This window comes from Vicia villosa, unplaced genomic scaffold (genome assembly GCF_029867415.1).
Source record: "Vicia villosa cultivar HV-30 ecotype Madison, WI unplaced genomic scaffold, Vvil1.0 ctg.000045F_1_1_1, whole genome shotgun sequence".
NCBI lineage: Eukaryota > Viridiplantae > Streptophyta > Magnoliopsida > Fabales > Fabaceae > Vicia > Vicia villosa.
In genome coordinates, this window is record NW_026704977.1 from 692938 (window position 1) to 706883 (window position 13946).

The 13946-nt window shown below is 32.9% G+C and overlaps 1 protein-coding gene across 1 annotated transcript; it reads left to right on the forward strand.

Annotated features, from left to right (window-relative positions):
* Positions 1-202: 202 nt before the first annotated feature.
* LOC131622932 (triacylglycerol lipase SDP1-like) lies at positions 203-4015 on the forward strand. The gene is made up of 3 exons (XM_058893944.1): positions 203-1781; positions 2467-2610; positions 2843-4015. The coding sequence occupies exons 1-3, from the start codon at positions 357-359 to the stop codon at positions 3683-3685; spliced, it is 2412 nt and encodes an 803-aa protein (XP_058749927.1). The 5' UTR covers positions 203-356; the 3' UTR covers positions 3686-4015.
* Positions 4016-13946: the final 9931 nt, after the last annotated feature.

Below are 13946 nucleotides of genomic sequence, written 5' to 3' on the forward strand. Positions count from 1 at the left end.
ACATTCCCACGTTCATACATTCCAAACCGCAGATCAAAAATTAACGGTCCAGATTTCACATACAGTATTTCTAATTGAAAAAATATGGTTCGTCCGATCTTCATCAACAACTACAGATCTGCCGAACACGCTACTCCAGTATAGCATAGAAACCAGATAATCTAATTTTGTATCTTTATCTATCTTCACAATTCCCAATTTCATCATAACTTAGTTTAATTTTTTAAGCACATAAACTTAGAATTTGAACACACATCTTTTGAAATTCCACTGTAAATTCAGAATCTCTTATAGATAATCCTGTAAAGTTTCTAGCTTTGAGTTTTTTGATTTTGATAATTTTGATCAAAGTTGAAATGGATCATATTAGTAATGAAGCTAGGGTTGACCGTTTTCCAATTGGTCCATCAGACATTCTTGGCAAAACAATTGCTTTCAAGGTTCTATTCTGCAAATCCATGTCCCATTTAATGCATCAAATACTTCAACTATTGTTACAGTTCTTGTATAGGTTTAAAGGGTTGTTGAAATTGAAACCCTTTTTGTCATGGTTCCATCCAAGGAACCCACAAGGGATATTGGCAATGATGACCATAGTTGCTATACTGTTGAAACGTTACACAAATGTGAAGGTGAGAGCTGAGATGGCTTATAGGAGGAAGTTTTGGAGGAATATGATGAGGAGTGCTTTGACTTATGATGAATGGGCTCATGGAGCTAAGATGCTTGATAAATTGACACCAAAGATGAATGAGGCTGATCTTTATGATGTTGAGTTGGTTGGGAATAAGCTTCAGGAGCTTCGGCATCGGCGGCACGAGGGGTCGCTTAGGGATATTATGTTTTGTATGCGGGCGGATCTTGTTAGGAATTTAGGGAATATGTGTAACCCGGAGTTGCATAAGGGTAGGCTTCAAGTTCCTAGGTTGATCAAGGAGTATCTTGATGAGGTTACGACGCAGTTGAGAATGGTTTGTGATTCGGATTCGGAGGAGTTGTCGTTGGAGGAAAAGGTTGCTTTTATGCATGAGACTAGACATGCTTTTGGGAGGACGGCTTTGTTGTTGAGTGGTGGTGCTTCACTTGGAGCTTTTCATGTTGGGGTTGTTAAGACATTGGTGAAGCATAAGCTCTTGCCTAGGATAGTTGCTGGTTCGAGTGTTGGATCGATTATGTGTGCTATTGCTGCAACTAGATCGTGGCCGGAGCTTCAGAGTTTTTTCGAGGATTCCTTGCATTCGTTGCAGTTTTTCGATCAAATGGGTGGGATTTTTGCGGTTGTCAAGAGGGTTGCAACGCGCGGAGCTGTTCATGAGATTAGGCAGTTGCAGATGCTGTTGAGGCATTTAACGAACAACCTTACGTTTCAAGAAGCTTATGATATGACGGGGAGAGTTCTTGGAATTACGGTTTGCTCCCCGAGGAAGCATGAACCTCCTAGATGTCTTAACTACTTGACGTCGCCTCATGTTGTTATATGGAGTGCGGTAACTGCTTCTTGCGCCTTCCCCGGCCTTTTTGAAGCTCAAGAATTGATGGCGAAGAATAGAAGTGGAGATATTGTTCCTTATCATCCTCCTTTTAATCTAGGCCCCGAAGAAGGCTCCACACCATCACGCCGGTGGAGGGATGGTAGCTTAGAGATTGATTTACCTATGATGCAGTTGAAAGAGCTATTCAATGTCAATCATTTCATAGTCAGTCAAGCCAACCCTCACATTGCACCATTGTTGAGATTGAAAGAGGTTGTAAGAACTTATGGAGGCAATTTTGCTGCCAAGGTAACATACACATATTTATCGACTTGAACCTCTGAAAAGAAAATGCATAGCACATTCATATTTACATTTCTGCTTTTAAATACATTTATTATATGATAAGCATGACTTTCATTCAGAATAATAGCTACACATAGATAATAATTAATTCAAATTGTGCCATGTAATTTACTGTCTATTTATGTTTTCCCATTGGACCTGTATTATTGAAAAAACGGTGCTATTTCTTAGAATTTGAGTTGGGTCTAACTCAACTCTTACAAAATCGGATTGTAAAGTGAGGATTTCCCCCACTTATAAACTCATTTTCAGACCTATCGCGTTTAATGGGGGACTCTTAACACACACCCCTCACACCCAAGATAGAACATATGGAGCGTGACCAAAGTGGCCAGATATTAGTGACTGATTGCAGGTGGCCAAACAAATGTTAGATAGGTTCTGATACTATCATAGTGTTTAGGTTGGACCTAACTCCATCTTTACAAAACCTACTTGCAAGACAAGAACTGTTCTCATTTATACACTTTTTCATGCCTTATCTTATTCAATGTGAGGCTCTTAAAAAATCCATGGATTGTTGTCAAATCACTCATATTAACAATTGGATATTCATTGTGTTATTATCCCATAAGACTTCTAATCATGAAAAAGTTTAATCTAATATGGTTATTAATAAATTGTTCAGCTTGCTCATCTTGTGGTGATGGAGGTGAAACATAGGTGCAATCAAGTACTGGAACTTGGCTTTCCCTTGGGTGGACTTGCCAAACTATTTGCTCAAGAATGGGAAGGTGATGTCACTATTGTTATGCCTGCTACCCTTGCTCAGGTATGTGCCTTATTTAAGTATCAGCTACATATTTATTTCAAGTTTTTAATTTAAAAAAAAAAAAAACTCAGCGAGATTTTGTTTTGAACAAAAATCTCTGTTGAATGATCAATGTTCTCTATAATCAGGCATTTTCACAAAACGTTTAGGAATTTATTTATGTTATTTACTAAGGATAATTCAGCATAGAAGTGATTAACTCGTGTAAATTTTGACCTGTCTTTTGTTTCAGTACTCAAAAATTATACAGAACCCCTCTTATGGAGAGCTTCAAAAAGCAGCCAACCAAGGGAGAAGATGTAGCTGGGAGAAGCTTTCAGCCATAAAAGCAAATTGTGAAATTGAGCTTGCTCTTGATGAATCTGTGGCTATTCTCAATCATATGAGAAAACTAAAAAGAATTGCCGAGAGAGCGTCTGCTTCTGCGTCTCACAGTTTGTCAAGTACTGTCAGATTCAGTGGCTCAAGAAGAATTCCTTCATGGAATTGCATGGCACGGGAGAATTCGACAGGTTCTCTTGAAGACCTTACAGATGCTGCTTCCTCATTGCATCAAGGCATCGGCAGTGACTCTGAAAATGTTGATTCGATTTCTTGGACCAGATCTGGTGGTCCTTTGATGAGAACCGCTTCGGCAAATATGTTCGTCGACTTTCTCCAAAACTTAGAGGGTGTTGTTGATACTGAACTAAATAGAGGTGCGGTGGCTCATTCTAGTTCTCGTGATTTTCAGTATCATAATATCAGACTCACAGGACCAGATAGGAACTCAGAATCTGAGCAGAAGGAAATTGATAACAGGGTTGTCAACGGATCTAGCTTACTGATAACGGAAGGTGATATTTTGCAGACTGAAAAGATTCATAATGGGATTGTGTTGAATGTTGTCAAGAAAGAAGCCTTAGCACCTTCAAATAGGTGTCATGATTTTGGAAATTACAACAATGAAGTTGTTGAATGTGACCAAATTGATTGTTCAGGGAAGGAAATGGATACTGGTAGCTCTGATTCTGACTATGAAAATGATAAATCCATACCAGCTTTGAGCATAGATCAAAACATTGTAGATAGTTAGTTCCAAAAATTAATTATTGTCTTTTTTTTTTGTTAATATATTGGTTCTGTTGCTTTTCCCATTGTAAATAATACAAAATCTAGAGACTCTATTTATGATTTTGATGGGAAATAACACATTATTTGTTGTCAAAAGAGGTTATCATCAAATCACTTAGAGTAAAAATATAATCTCGAAACCACATGAGAGTGACTAATTTCATGTCAGAACTATACTCTCTCGAGAATACCAAATCCCAAAGGAATAAATGGAGATCTATTAATCAAATAGAAGTAGCATGTAGTTTGAATATTTTCATCCCATAATGGCTTAGGCAATTTTACAATTTTTAGCAGACATCTAACTTTCTTTATAATGGTTTTGTTATTCTTTGAAGTTACACCATTATATATGCTGTGGGGGTAATTGATACTTGATAGTTAGAAAACTCCTTTGATCTAGATATAAAAGTAGGTGGTTTGGTTCGATTTTAACGGACAATTTTAAAAAAATCGATCTGAATGTCTAATTTAATGTAGTTTACTTTATATTGCATCAATTTTAGGATATTAAAATTTATAAATTATAATATTTTTTATTTAATGATAATATTACAAATATGGGATAAAATAATAATTTTGATATAAAATATATCATATAGTAGATTAAAATTTAATATTGCATAATGAAAATTGTGTTTGAGTATATAAAATAGCAAAAATGAAAATTAAACAAAACTAATAAGTCCTTCATATGAAACTCTTAGTTGAGACTAGCCACTATAGACGGGCGGAGATCATCCGTAGATGGAGTCAAAATAATATCATCAACATATAATAATAAGTAGGTCAAATCAGATCCATTTCGATAAATAAATAGAGAATTATCTGATTTACTATTAGTGAAACTAATGACAAAAATGAAATTAGAAAATCTCTGGTTCCACACACGAGGAAGCCCATATAAAGATTTTTTTCAATAAAAAAACATAATATGGATGTACATAGCCCTTGAAACCCATAGGTTGATGCATATAAAATGTTTTCTTGAGCTCACCATGCAAAAAAATCATTTTTGGCATCCAACTAATGAATTTTCTAATTTTTTGATAGAGCAAGAGTGAGTATAGTTCGAATTGTTGCTGGTTTCACCAATGGACTAAAAGTTTTGCCATAATCAATGTCAACCGTTGAGTTTTACCATCAACTACAAGACTGGTTTTATGCATCTCAAAAGAACCATCAGACTTTTCTTTATAAGTAAAAATCTACATTGATAGAATAACATTCGCATCAGGTGGACAAGATACTAAATCTCACGTCTTATTTTTAATAAGAGCGTTAAATTCATCATACATAGCCAATTTCCAATTCAGATCACGAAGGGCAGCAAGAGGGTTACACATAAGTAGTGATCTCATAACTGTTGTATGATGAGCTTGCTTTAAGGCATATCTTAGATTGGGTTTATAAATACCATGTTGACTTTAGGTTACTGGACGTGGTTTAGCAGGGGCTGCTATGAAATCAGTACTAGCGGAATTGATGTAGGTTGTGGGTATGCGATGTGGACTGATGTGTGTGGCTTATAGGTGTGGGAGATAATGGAGGAGTCGGTTGGGTTCTATCATCTGGTGAGGCTGTAGGAGAAGGCATCAAATCAGGTAGTGGTGTTGGATTTATAGTGGGATGGGTCAAATATGAGGATTGATTTTGAAGATAGTGGACTATGTATGGAGTGAATCCATTATCTAAAAAATCATAAGCATTGGTTTTTGGTTCATGCATCTTAGCAAAGGGAAATTTGCTCTCAATAAAATAAACATGCCGACAAGTGATAATTTTTATTACTTGATAAATCTAAACACTTATAACTATGATGATTTAGAGGATATCCCAAAAACACATAAGGAGTTGAATGAGCTTGCAATTTATTTATTATAGTAAGCGAAAAAAGAGGATAACACAAACATCCAAAAATCCTCATGTTGCTCGGAAGTGTATTATGTAAATATGTCGCAATTTGCAATGCATGATGCCAAAATGAAGGTGGTACAAAAGCATGAATAAGAAGAGTTATCATGATATCATTAATGGATCTTATTTTTCTCTCGGGCTTCCCATTTTGTGAGGAGGTATGTGGACATGAAAAACGAAACGCAATTTCGTTCGAATCACAAAATTTCTAAAACAAATTATTATCACACTCCCTCCCATTATCACATTGTACATATTTAATGTCACGTTCAAAGTGAGTTTGAATATGTGCTTGAATTTTTGTAAACATAGGAAAAAACTTGTGATTTTTAAGCAATGGGAAACATCCACTAATATTTAGAATAGTCATGCCAAAAAACACATAATAACAATGTCCCAAAGAATCCAATACGAGAGATGTTCAAAGATTACTATGAATAATATCAAAAGGCATAAATGTCATAGATGTTGATGCAACGAAAGTCAACTTAATATGTTTTCTGAGCACACAAGATTGACAAACATGAGACCTAGAGGTACGAGTATAATCAATCATTTTATTTTGCCGAGGCGACTATAAAACTGAAGCACCCGAGTGACCTAAACAATCATGCCAAAGAGACAACGCTAAAAAAATAGAATGCGAAGAAATTTGATTTTGACTTGTGGAGGTGATGGGATAAAGCTCACTTGTGCTATCACAACGCATTAGGTGCGTTCCTATCTGTAAATCATTTATAACAAAACCAAACAGATCAAAAATTACACACATTATTATCAGTAGTAAGTCATTCTTACAAACACTAAAATTTTAATGAGTTTAGGTGCATGAAGGCCATTTTTTAAGGATGATGGTGGGTTTTGGTGGAGATAAGAATGTGTGACCATATCCGCGAATTGGAATTGATTGACCATTACCAACAAAAATTCAATTAATCTATCAATAGCCACACGGTGGAACACATTGAGACCCGAACACTTTTAGATTATAATGACATTCTCTATCACATTGTCCGACTTTGTGTTTCAGTTTTCTATTTTTACTTCTAAATAAAGTAGTTTGTAGAAGTGAATTGATTGTTTGATAGAGCATGTTGTTCACAGTTTATTTTACATTATAATCTTAAGCTCGAGCCGGAGTTTTGATACCACTTGTTATATCGATAAATGCTTCACACTGTCAAGGAACATTATCTAGATAACAAAAAAAGCCAAGGTGAATAAAACTCATATTCGGGAGATTTTAAGGGCTGAGGTAGAAATTTGTTGATGGAATTAAACCAATTTTTTATGAAGATCTAGGGTCTAATTGTTTTAGGTTTAAGAAAATTGATTTTTTTTTCTTTGTATATTTAAAAATAAATTTTATAAAATCGTTTTTCGAAATATTATAAGTTTTTTAATATTCATTTTTTAAAATTAAAATATTAATTTTGACATCCTATAACAGAAACACACATTATTGACATTTAAAACATACTCAAAATCGTAATTTTTTTAAAAAATTATATTTCAGAAATGTTTTTTATGAAAAACTATTTGAAATAGTTTCAAAATTAAGAGATTTTTTGAATTTTGATATCCAAAAAAAAAATCAATAAAATGATGAAATATCTAAAAAAAATATTTTAAGAATAATTATTTAAACCAAATCTTCATATTTGAAACTCTTTTAATAAATTTCTTTGTAAAATTATATTACACAAAATTATGTTACATTATAAAAATCATTTTAAAAAAAGTCAAAACTAATTATCCCTTAATAATCTCTTTTAAAATTGAGTTTATTAAATATATGAATGCAAATCAATGAGATGTAAATTAAGTTTAATGTTATATATAAATTGATGTATAGAAGTATCACAATTGGGTCTTGGTTTAGATGACAAAATATTTTATCATTTTCCTTTAGGTTTGTTTGGCAATGGGAAGAAATTAAAAAGAGAGAAAGAGATGAGAAAGAAGATGAGAAGAGAGAAAGACATGAGAAATAAGAGAGATTTGTAGTATTGTTTGTAATAAGAGAAGTTGAAGAGAAATAGAAGAGAGAGAAATAGAATGATGGGACTAATTGACGAAAAAGTCCTCCTCTAAACAATTTATCTTTTTTTTTTTAAATCTAAGAAAATAATTAAAAATGTTAATTAATTAATTTATATTAATTATATCATTTAATTAATTAATTTTTTATTAATTAATATTTTAATTACGTAATATGAAAATTGATTTTTATTTTTTAATTTTTAAATAATTTTTTCCAATTCTCTTAATTTTTGTAATTTAGGGACTAAAGTTGCAATTAAGCCAAGATTTTATTATTTTAACATTATTTATATTTTATCATCCCAAAAAAATTATATTATATCATCTTATATTAATAATAGTAATCACACTATGATACATATATACTAATAAAGGCATAAGAGAAAACTTTTTTTTTTTTACAGATTTGCAATATGAAAATAAGGGATATTTATGGAAATGAATGGTAAAGTAGCGTCTCTCTTCCATTTCTCCTCATATAAGAGAAGATTATAAAATTTAGTGGGTCCCATGTTATTAAAGTCTCTCTTCTCTATTTCTCTGCAAACCAAACAGGAGAGGTGTAGGCTTTCTCTTATACTTCTCTCTTCACAACTTCTCTCTTCACAACTTCTCTCAAAACAAACACAGTAGTGCGGGTTAGAACCCATTGAGATTTTTTATTAATTATGTATTAACATGGAAACAATGAATAATTATTTAATAAATAATATTTAGTTTATTAATTATATTAAATAATATTTTAAAATGAATTCATCTTTTATTATGATATGACAAAAACGTGTGACATAATGTCAAATGACATTGTCACCTCTTCAAATTTGATGGGAATAAAAAAAATTCAAAAAATAATTAATAGAGACCAACAATTAGCTTTTTATAAAAAGACATGGTGTAATTTTTTGTGGGGAGGTGCGGAGAAAAAAGAAGAAGATTTATTGGGTGAGTTGGAAGAAGTGTTGCCTTTCAAATGATTTGGGGGGTTTCGGTATTAAAAATTTGTTGGATTTCAATCTTGCCCTCCTTAATAAATGGAGATGGAGAATTGTAAATCGTAATGATAATCTAAAGTGTTAAGAGTCTGTTACGCTGATATTTCCATGAAGGTGTTTTGTGGTGATACAGAGGATAAAGTTTCATTATCGAAATCTTTTTCGTGGAAGGATATTGTTAAAATAGGATCTCCTCCTTACAAAGACCCTATGGTGGATTATTGTAAGTTTGATATTGATAAAGGTTTTTACACTCCTTTTTGGGAAGCTAGGTGGATGGAGAAAACTATTTTAAGGGACGAATTTCCAAATCTATACTTATTACCTTGCTTTTAAAAAGGTGTCGGTTGGTGGGATGGGAGGGTGGATTAATGGGGCGTGGTATTAGGGTGATTTTGGTATGAAAGACATGTTTTTATCTCCCGTTATTATTAATTCTATTTCTAACCTTCATTTGAAATTAGCAAATATTGCTTTTGGATCGGCCGAATTTGACAAAGTAAGTTGGCAAGCGGAACCGGGGGGTGCTTTTTCAGTTGCTTCTTGTTATCTTTTTTATGTTAGTTTCCGTATTCCTTTTGCCCCCTGAAATAGGAATGATGCGGTGTTCGGCAAGATTTGAAAAGTAGAAGTTCCGTTTAAAATTAAGGTTTTTGGTTGAAGACTTTTTGTGAATAGATTTCCAACTAAAGATCTTCTGAAGACTAGAGGTATTACTTTTCCTTTGAACTCTTTAAGGTGTTCTTTTTGCGACATTAAATTTGAGAGTAGGAATCATTTATTTTTTAATTGTAAAGTAGTAAAGATAACTTGGAATGATATTGCTCTTTGGATTAGTAACTCGGTAGGTTTTGAGGAGGATTGTTTAACAAACTTTTGGGATTGGTATGTGTATTCTAAGGGCAAGAAGGTTAGGAGGGTAAATGGGGAGTTATTTGGTTAACCACTTTGTGGTCGATTTGGCTTTTACGGAATGAGATTTGTTTCCGGAACGACGGTTGAAATGTGGATAATACGGTTTGGAACATAAAGATTTTAGTTTGGAAGTAGTCTTTTTTTAAAGATATTACTAATTCCTATTATAGTTTTTACGAATTTATAAAAAATTCGTTGTGTTTCCTTTCGTAACTATATAATTGGTTGGTAATTTTTCTTTTATTTTGGCTAATATTTTCCCGGTTCATGCTTGTCTACCTTCAAATGCACCTTTATCTAAAAAGGAAATTTTTTTTTTAAACTGAATAATATTAAGAAAATGAAAACAAACAAGATACAAAAAAGGGGGGACCAAGCCAAAAACCCCTTAAGAAAAGAGGGGTGCCTTCCAAATCTAAAAGGAAATCCCTTACTAAAATCGAATGAACAAAATAAAACCAATTATAACTACCTAAGGTTAGACCAAGATTCGCAAGAAGATCCGCACAAAAATTGGCTTCTCTATACACATGAGTGATCATAAACTCGATCGAGCGAGTATAAGCAACACAAGAGAGCCAACGAGATCTAATCTTCCAAGGAACCAAGTTAATGTTAGAGAAAGCTTGAGTAACAAGCATGCAATCCGATTCCATCCATAATCTATTATACCTCAGCTCTTTAGCTTTTTCAATGGCAAAAATGACTGCATACAGCTCAGCCAACAAAGCATCCCCTTCCCCCAAGAAATTGCAGAAGCTCCCCAAGTGCACAGCTGCATCGCTACGGAAAATACCGCCACACGCCATTAACATAGGCGAACCACGGGCAAGACCATCTACATTCACTTTTATCCAGCCTCTAGGAGGAGGACACCAAAGAACATCAATCATACGCGAAACTCTGCCGGGATGAATAAGGACATCAAAGCTTTTAAGAATTGAGAAGCTCTGCATATTATTACTAGAGCAATTGACAGTATTATTCCCTACCAATCTGGCCCTAGCAATAATATTCGAAATGCACCATTTCCAATGTGTGTCTTTGTCTTCAAACCTCTGCAAGTTACGGGCTCGCCATACATTATAGAACACACTGCAGATGCACGATATCGCAACATCTTTCGCTTGCGGAGACCACCATTCTTTAATCAATTTAGAACAATCCTGCAGGCTGCATATACTGCCCGCAACCTGCAACTTATCTAACAGCCATTTCCAAATGTGAGAAACAAAAGTGCATTGAAAGAAGATGTGATGAGATGTTTCCACACTGGCCCGACAAAGAGAACACCGCGACGGAGTATGGAAACCTCTTATAGCCATATTATCATCAGTAGGCATTTTTGCATGAGCTATTCTCCAAACTAAAAAGGACTGATTAGGAGGAACATTTCTATCCCAAAGATAAAAATCAAGGACTTTGGCAGATTTTTTCTGGCAGATAGAGTAAGCTTGCTTCAAAGTAAAATCTCCATTAACAGTGTTCGTCCAAACTAACGAATCATCCACCTCCACATCCGGAAACTTGATCTTTTCCAGCAAATCCCTTAGACACGGGTAAGCAGCCAACACATTAGAAGGAATGCACCAATCACCATTGACCCTCCAATCTTTCACCATCACAGAAAGCTTGTTTTTAAAAATGCAAGGAATATTCAATAACTCTGCCAGCGGTTTATCTAGCCAATTATCAAGCCAAAAATTCACTTTGGACCCGTCCCCTAAACCCTAAACCCTAAACCCTAAACCCAACACAGAGAGTTTGAAAGCCGTGCCCTTCTATTTTACCAAGTCACCCGATTAAAATGTGAAACCGGCATAGCATGCCAAGCTTTTAAAACTTTCTACACCGTAATTTAGTTACATTATAGTTTGCAATTTGAATAAAACTGCACAATGCATTTAATGTATTAAAAAACATGGCTATGCAATTGCAAGAAGCGATTTGCCTTTCGGCGAACACAACACAAAAAAAATGTTTTTTTTTTTTAATTGTTAATGTATAAATAATTTATTGACATTAGTATATAAGTATAAATTATAAACGTATTATATGTTAGAAAATTCCATACACATTTTCTTATAAATTAATTAATTTTTAGAAGAGTTATTTAAACAATTTATACATTAAAAAATTGTTAAATACATCTTAATATTATATGTGAGCAAATCTTAGTTAAACACAAATATATATTAAAATTGTTTAGCATACAAACAAATATTAAAATTTAAAATAAAAATAATTTAATTTCTTATCCCTATTAATTTTAGTTTCTTAAAATAAATATGTAAAAATTAATACACAATAATTTAATTTCTTATCTTTATTAATTTTAATTTTGAGTTATACACATAAATATATAAATTAATAGAGATAATAAATTAAATTAAAACGATTCATATATATTTTTTTATATTTTAAAGTTGTACAACATTATAAATATAATATCAATTTTTTTAATTTTCAAAAATAAAAATCAAATATCTAAATTCTATTTTAGTTTATTAGTTTTCAAAACTTATAAATAAAAAATAGTTTTTTTAAAAATACATTTATAAAACCAAATAACCAAACAAATTTTAATATTTTAAAATCTTAAGAAAAAATTACAAAACTAAATCAAATAAATAATTATTTCTCTTAATGTATAACACTCCATAAAACTTGTCCCGTGTTTTCAGGTTATAATCACTTCCCCCATTTAAGGGCAGTAGCTTGGACAAAACCTTGTGGAGTACTCCACCTGCCCCACACACAAGGACAATGACACACAAACATCTTGCTTTTGCGATTGTGCATGCATTCAATGGTATATTTTCAGACAGGGCATTAACTAATAATAAAGAACCCAACTTTGTGTTACACTAGACTAATTACTTGCAACTTTATAAGTACGAAAGAAAACAATAGTTTTGGCTCATGGCTTTGTATTTGTATGTGTGTCTAGTTGTAAAATGTACCCTATTATATAAAGGAGTGGATACCAACCATTCATATATCAATTCTATCTACCTGTCTCTTAGTTTAGAGGGCCACACAATGCATGTGTGCTTAATATAAAGAGTCAATTATTATAGCCGAAATCTAAATAGTACTACATTCATTATTTTGACAATCTTTTAAAGTGGGTGGATTTTATAAATTCCTAATAAATTAAGTTGTTGTAACCTAAAAAAAATTAAAACATTACTTAATTCCTCTCAAATATTATGGAGTAGTTGTTTTAAAGCAAAAAGCAATAAATAATTTAAAAATAAGAATTGATTTTTAGGTCGATCGAAGTTGCTCCCACAAGTGAGAGGTTGAGCTGATGAAATTTGGAGTTGTTTTTTTGAATTTTTTTTTGGTGTCCTTCATGTTTGGTTTAGCCTTCCAATAGTCACTCTGACGCTTTAAGTCAATGATTATTGAAAGAAAGTGAGACGTTTTAAGTTTTTTTTTTTAAAGTATGCACCTTGATTTAAGGTCCTACACTCCTTTTTATAGTCAGGTTCTAGGATTTAGGAGACTTAGAACCTGCAGATCAGTAGTCAAAATAGACAATTGTCTGAATATTATTCGATATGTGATTTGATGACCATTTTTCAAATATTTATCTAGATCAAGTTTTTCTTATGACAGGTTCATGATTGTTCCTGATGTTCTAGAATTTTCTTTGGGTTCAAAGTTGGAAAAGTGACGTCCTCGCCTAGAGGCTTAACGCCACATCAATAAGATTACTTTTCATAGAACGACTCATAGTCTTTGTAAAGTTGTAACATTTTTAAGGGATTTCGTATTTAAGTCGGAATATGACTATTTATAAGCCTTGCGTTCAGATCGAAATAATATCCCCTCATGAAATGGTTTATTGACATGGGTCAGAATATCATTGATTTATACGGTCGTGACTTTACGGGTTCTTTTCACTTACTACAAATTACCTTTCCTAATTTTGTCGATTTACGTGAATATGGCGTAATTGGCCCTTGTTGATTATTCAAGTGGAAACTGCCACATTGGTCGGGGCAATATTGAGTTATTCACCTCCCAAATCTTGTCATCTTCTCTTACGGGTCTTGTTATCTTCCCTTATGTGATTTGTCCCCTTAGGGTTATTTTTAGGAATTCTAGGTGTAGAAATATTTAATGATTTATTTCTTTATACCTAGGCGTGAAAATTACAGCATGAGAACAATATAGTTGCAATAATTTTCCATCCATGTGGCCTTTTATGGTTGGTTCTTTGTTGAAGTTTCCTTATAGATAAGTGATTCCTTATTCATTCAAATATTTTTTTAGTTTCCTCCGTCTTCCATAGTGTAGGAGGTCAAGTTTTTCATGTGTTTATCTTTGTTTATTTATTTTTCTAGT